This window comes from Octodon degus, unplaced genomic scaffold (genome assembly GCF_000260255.1).
Source record: "Octodon degus isolate 3935 unplaced genomic scaffold, OctDeg1.0 scaffold00031, whole genome shotgun sequence".
NCBI lineage: Eukaryota > Metazoa > Chordata > Mammalia > Rodentia > Octodontidae > Octodon > Octodon degus.
The window spans coordinates 17,994,724-18,001,735 of NW_004524607.1; the positions used below are offsets into that span (position 1 = coordinate 17,994,724).

The following is a 7,012-nucleotide window of genomic DNA, read 5'->3' on the forward strand; positions in this document are numbered from 1 at the left end:
CAGAGAGATGTAGATAGGAAGATTACTACTACCCAGAGTAGTGAAGCACTGCGCTGGCAAAGCCATGGGCATACATACCCTTCATTCTCTAACAGTCCTCTGCAGTCCACCACTGACCCTCCAGGGCCTATTCTGTCTCGTGTCTGTAAACTGACTAAAATGGAAAAGAAATGGCTTGTGTTAAAAACCAGGGGCATTTTATACATTGTAGTAAAGCTATCCATTGGAACTGTATTATTTAAGTATAATATAAATAAGGCACATGTAGACATAGACACATAGACACATAGACACACACACACACACCCTTCATTATAAAGTGTTTTACCTCAGTAGCTCTATATACCACATACCACTTACACAGCTCTTTAAAAATGTCTTGTAGAGAGGCTGGTGAGATGGCTCAGTGGTCTAAAGCACCTACTTAAAACAAGCTTAGCAAATCACAGGGACCGCGGTTCAATCCCCCAGCACCACATGCCAACCAGCCTCGCCCCCTGGTGGGCTGAGACACACACACACACACACACACACACACACACACAAATAAATAATTTTTAAAAATGTCTTGTAGAAAGGGGGCGATGCTTTTTATGCTCCTCATAAAGTAACACAATGCAACAGTCAGGACAGTCATGGTTTGGGGTGGGGGTTGTTTGTTTTGAGACAAGGTTTCCTTAAGTTGCTCAGATCCTCCTGCCTCAGCCTCCCAATGTGCTAGGATAATAGGAAAGCATAACCACACCTAGCTAATATTCAGTTCTTTTAAATTACCTTCTTTCTTTCTTTCTTTCTTTCTTTTTTTTTTTTTGGCAGAACCGGGGATTGAACTCAGGCCTTTGTGCTTGTCAGGCAAGCGCTTATTCTGCTGAGCTATCTCCCCAGCCCAAATTACCTTATTTCTTAAGAAAATTGTGACTTATGTTTAATAATGACATGGGGTACTTTCAATATTGATAGTCTAGGCCACCTAAATGTTAATGCTGCAGCATAACTGCACTACAGGGACATCTATAAAATTGTTTCCATCCCTCGCATATCCCTCCACCAAAAAAAGAACACCCACAGAGAGATAGGCAGTGAAAACATTTTGGTTGTGTCGCCTTCAGAACATACATGCCCTGTTCACCTGTCTTGGGTCAAGTTTACCTAAGACAATACCTAAGCAATCTGAATCAAGAAATGATTTCTCTGTGCTCCTGTGGCACCATTTCGTCTGACCCCTTGTCATGCATACTGTCAACGTTTGTCCTACCCTAAAATACTGATAAAGAATGGGGTATAAATAGGGTAAGTAATGTAACGGGTATATAATTCCCAATGCCTCCAGACAGTACTACATAACAGCAGTACCTTTAACTTTTCACCCTTATAATCTAATCATCTGGCTATAAATTTATGGCTTGTGTCTAGATGTCCTTCTAAGGCCTCATGCAAGGGCTGGCCAAATAGCTCAGCAGATTGAAGTGCCTGCTTAGGCAGATGCAGGGGCCAGAAGTTCAATTCCTGGACCTTCCGGGGCACACTGAGATAGCGATTGAGACTAGGTGTGGTGGCACGTGCCTGTAATCCCAGCACTAGGGAGGCTGTAAACAGGAGGATCACTATGAGTCTGATCTACACAGTGAGACCTTATAGACCCTCTCCTAAAATTTAACAAAACAAAACAAAAAAGACCTCATGCAGTCCAGTTGGGGTTTTTCAGAGGTGACTGGATCTAGAGTGTGTGATGAGACATGGTACAATGCTAGGATAGGATTAAGGGTGGATACAATTTAAGGGACAGAAAGAGTCTTGCAGTTAATTACTTGTAGTCTTGTCCTTTGCTTGCTTTGCTACCTTCTGCCTGCCTTGAAGAATGCCCTTCTGCCACGCCACCTTGCTGGAGAGCCAGGCAAGTATGAACAGAAGCCTCTACAAACTGTGAGCTAAATAAAATTTTTTTCCTTTAATTTGTGAATGTTGGATATTTTGTCTCAGGAACAGAAAAAGTAACTAAGATAATAAATTACATTATGTGAGAGCCGACCAGATAGCTCAGCAGACCAAAGAGCCTGCTTAGGCAGGTGCAGGGACCAGGGCTCGAATCCTGGCGTGCTGTGCCTAAGACGCAAATGAGACTGGGCGTGGTGATGCACCTGTGATCGCAGCGCTCGGGAGGCTGAGCACAGAAGGATCACTAAGGGTACGATCTGTGTAGTAAGACCCTGTAGACACTCTACTAATATACATTTAAAAAAAATTACATTATGTGGAATTCATCAGAAATCATCTTTTTATCTATACAAGAGTGCCTCCCAAAGAAAGGGCACCCAGGCACTTCGTATGTGGCCACCATCATCTACCCCTGGGTAATACGACAATAAAGTAACTGTCCATTAATGTGATGATTAAAATGACATTTGAAATCATATTCCTAACTTTTTCTGCAACCGAGTCATGGTAACTCGACTTCAAATGTTAGCATGAAAGGAACTAGTTAAAATAATAAAAACTATACACAAGAAACCACTTTAGTGAAGAGATGACACATGTGGCCTGTCCTTTGAAGTCTGTCATACTGTCACTGCCTACATATGTTCCCAAGAGTTCTGTAAAAGAATCCTTTATACAGATGAGCAAGCTCTTACCTACTATTTGGCCACGAACTGCATCAGTGTCTGAGGGGTTTAGTTTGCATAGATCCAAACGCTGGTCTGCAAACAAACAATTCAAAACTTAATCCAAGGGGGGAAAAAACTTAATCCAAGGAAAGTGAACTAAGGAGGAAGGCAGGAATTCTGTATTCAGCATTCAAAAAACAACAAAAAAAATGTGTCTCCTAAGCTTTCTTCGTTTGCATTAAGAGGCAGAGGAGCATTTGGTTCTTACAGCCAGTGTCTTTTAGCCGGCTGATGGCGTTGGAGAGCAGCCGCACGCAGCCCAGGAAGCCAGCTCCCTGCTTCTTGTGAATTTTCTTATGGTTCCACACGCTGATGGTTATAGAATCAGTTTTTCCAACATATCTGAAAAGAACAGTAAACTCTTGTGTAATGGTGTTTCTGAATTATGATAATCTCATTACAGTCACACTTAGCAGACTGATTTAGGAATCCTTATAAAATCATGTTGGCTCAGTATCCCATGTGGAACAGGCATTCAATAAATACATCTAATTACTGTCCCCTGGCAGTATTAGAATACAATAAGTTAGACAAGGAGCAAATGGAAACAGCTATATGATAATAAGAATCTGTAACCAACGCTTATCGTATTCTGACACTGCCACAGGACAGTAACATGTGTACATCCCCATCAGTGAAGTTTAACAAAGAACATGAGTTTGCAATAAGGGATCCATATGAACCCACACATCCATCCAAAGCACACTCACTACGGCATCAGATCCCACTCACTCAGTCTGCAGGTGGGCCACAGTGAGAGACTTACAGGACATGAAATGACCACCACTTTCATAGCCATTTCTGGACATTCGGTGGAACAAAAACTAAGCTGTAGAATATAACTACTACTAAATACCCCACTATTCTTGTACATAGTATACTTTGTTTTAATTTTTAAAAAAACCCAATATTCATTCAGTATTACTTTGATGGAAATTTCTTAGGGACACAAAAACATTAAAGGCATATAAAATAGTGATCTTTAAAGTATAATGCATTCTCTGAACAAATACATGAAATTGTTGAGTAATTTGTGGACTTATATATATTCAGTTGTACAAAACTGTATTTTCTCTTTTTTAAAAAATATTTTTATTTTTATTTTTATTTATGTGTGTGTGTGTGTGTGTGGCCAGCTCAGCCCACCAGGGGGTGGGGCTGGCTGGCATGTGGTGCTGGGGGATTGAACCGCGGTCCCTGTGCTTTGCTAAGCTTGTTCTAAGTAGGTGCTTTAGACCACTGAGCCATCTCACCAGCCCCTGTATTTTCTCTTGTAGAAAAAAGTTTGTAGCCAAATTTTTATTTTTACTTTTTTTAACAGTGAATTTATTTATTTATTTATTTATTTATTGCAGAATCAGGGATTGAACTCAGGACCTTGTACTTGCCAGGCAAGCACTTATTCCACTGAGCCATCTCCCCGCCCCCCCTTTTTTTTTTGGTATGTGTGTGTGCAGGGTCTCACTACAGCTGGAACTCGTAGTGATCCTCCTGATCTTCCTGTTTTCTACCTCCCTAGTGCTGGGATTACAAGCATGCACCACCATGCCTGGACTCCATCGCTGGCTCAAGGTGCCTAGGGGCAGGCCGGCATGACATGCGGTGCCAGGGATCCAACCTTGGCCCTTGTGCTTGCCTAAGCAAGTGCTTAGTCCACTGAGCTATCTCGCTGGCCCTTAAGCCAAATTTTCAAATATCAATAGAAATTTATGATTATCATAATACATTTTTCAGGTAAAACTACAACTTTACAAACAAAGTATGCTGGGATGTATCCAGCCTCATAGTCTTTTCCTCTGCTAAAATGTCCAAATGATCGAAAAATCTGGGATCACAGCTACACAAGCAAACCTTAAAAACCTATGAAAATATCAAATGTAAGAACTTCCAAGTACATAAACTATACAAGGAGGTAATTATGTATTTGTCTGGCCATCTACTTTTGCTTTCAACCAAAAGCTAGCAATTCTTTTCTTTCTTAAAGGCTTCTTTTGAAAGCTAGACATCTACTCTCGCAGCCTCCCCAGATGGCGGGACATCCACTCACAGATCGTAGTGCTGATTCCACTTTGGGTCCAGCGTGTTTTTCACAGTGTCAGTTGAGTGGCACTGCCCAGAGCCATCGACGACAATCTTAGCAAAAGGGTCAGGGAGTCCTAGGAGAGAGGACCACCACACTTAGATGAGCTGACAGAGCGGTCAAGGAAGCCACAGACACAGCTTCCAGGATGGAGGAAGCTGCAAGATCTCCCAGCAAGGTGAAGAAGTGTTCCTCGGATGTTTTATTCTCTGCTTTAAAGTTAATCTCACTTGAAAAAGCAAGTTATCACTGTTTAGCACTGCCCCATTTAGTTCTTGAAATTATACCCAGTGCCTTCCTGCTGAGCTACATCCCCTTCATGCTGAGCTACATCCCCTTCTTGTTTCACTAAGACACTAAGTTGTCCAGTGTGGGCTTGAACCTGCTGCAGCAAGGACCTATTAAAGGTATATGCCATCACTCTTGGCCACTATTTAGCTTTCTAAGAGAGATTCCCACTATGCCTTTCATCTCAAAATTTTAAGAGTACAGGAAACTTTATAAAAATAGGCTTATATTCAAATTTCTATCTGTGATTATCACTACTAAGTGGGGATAATTAAAAGAAGAAAACGGTGCCTGTAATTAGTTGTATTTGTACTTTTGAAAAAATAAGTCATAGCAGTCTGCCCAGCATGGTGGCACATGTCTGTAATCCCAGCACTCTGGGAGCCTGAGGCAGGAGGATCACAAGTTCAAGCCCAGCCTGGATAACTTAATGAGATTCCATTTCAAAATAAATAATAAATTTTTAAAAAGGGCTAGGGGCATAGCTCAATGCAAAGGCCGAGTTCACTGATACAGACCAAATGAAAGGTGTTCCCAGAAATCCTGTTTGCTGACCTTTGCCTATCTGACCTACAGAAGCAAGAATGGTATTCGCCAAGTTTTAATTTAATAAGTCCTTAAATGCTAGCATGAATCAGACAGGTTTATAGAATTAGGCAGGGAGGAAGATGTGAAGGTTTTACAGACAGAGCTGGATATTAGCCACCTCTCCAGAGCTTCCTAAGGACTTGGATAGAGCCTTTGGGCCTAAGTTTCTTCATTATTAAGGTGTTAATAATACCACTTAAGAGTTGAGTAGCAAGCTTGGGAGGATCAAAAAGTGTGAAGAATTTAACACTGCAGGCATCTTCTTATAGTAAGGAGCACTTCTTTCCCTCAGAAAAAGATTGTCCATTTAGGTTTATAATTCCTTTAGTTAGAGAGCTTTTAAGATGTGATCTAATTTATAAAATTTGATTAACAACTTTTTCAAAGCAGCTATTTTATTTAAAAACATCTCATTTGCATCTAAGTTGAAAATACTTCACCCAGCAGAAAGCAGTACTCTATACTGAGTAAGAGACTGAGAAAACCAGGGTGTGGATGAAGCCGAGAATGAAGCCTAAGCTTCAATAGGATTTTAAAATTCTGTGTCTTTTCACTAGGAAGCCTCAATGCTGGGAAATGAAATTTGTCCAACCATGGATTTCCATTCCAAGACTTTCAAGAAAATACACCAGTGTTACTTAGAAAGTTTAACATTTAAAAAATACACAAATAATCGTAATAGAGCAAAAATGGCTGTTTACTTACTGAAGAAGTCTTTCTTTGCAAGATTCTTGGCACATAATACTAAAAACAAACATAAATATTACAGTTAGTACTTATGGACATGATTACCAACAGTTAGCTTGTATCTGCAATGGAAAAGAAAATTCCAAAAGCCACCTTTGCCAAGGATTCGGCTTTCAAATTTAGTATCATACTGAACAAAACCCAGCAACTGTGTAAAAAATGTTTTTTCTGCAAATTGGAAGTCAATTACAACAATTTTAAAATCTTTTAAACTTAAAATTTTACTTTTAAATACAGATTTACCAACATGTTTTTACACTACACAGGATCATATAAAACCAAATTCAAATGAAGATTTGAACTATTTACCTTTATAGCAACTAATAGCAAGCAAAGAAAGCTTTTTTTGGTGGTTATAGTAATAAATTCAAAATGTTGGGGCCTTGCACAAGCTGAGTGGGAGCTCTACTATGGAGCTATACCCTGGGTAATAACACAATTTTGTAAATGTCAATTTTAGTATGTTAGAAAACAGCAAGCAAGGGGAAAGCAGTAGAAAACACGGAGCCATTATCAGCATGTTGTGGAAGAAAAATGACAAAATGTGTGCTAAGGATCCAGCACAAGCTGGGTGTGGGGGTGCACACCTGTAATCTCAGGATTCTGGGAGGCTGAGGCCAGGGAATGGCAAGACTAGGTCCAGCCT

The 7,012-nt window shown here is 40.4% G+C and overlaps 1 protein-coding gene across 2 annotated transcripts in view; it reads right to left on the reverse strand.

The window, feature by feature from the left end:
• Smurf1 (SMAD specific E3 ubiquitin protein ligase 1) overlaps nucleotides 1-7,012 on the reverse strand; it is a 119,646-nt gene that overhangs the window by 23,162 nt on the left and 89,472 nt on the right. For both annotated transcript variants that reach the window (XM_004629635.2, XM_023713423.1), the window contains exons 2-6: nucleotides 6,325-6,363; nucleotides 4,711-4,819; nucleotides 2,872-3,005; nucleotides 2,631-2,696; nucleotides 79-154 (exon numbers count right to left, since the gene is read on the reverse strand). In XM_004629635.2, coding sequence (XP_004629692.1) covers nucleotides 79-154; nucleotides 2,631-2,696; nucleotides 2,872-3,005; nucleotides 4,711-4,819; nucleotides 6,325-6,363 — 424 coding nt within the window. The remainder of the gene's footprint in view (nucleotides 1-78; nucleotides 155-2,630; nucleotides 2,697-2,871; nucleotides 3,006-4,710; nucleotides 4,820-6,324; nucleotides 6,364-7,012) is intronic.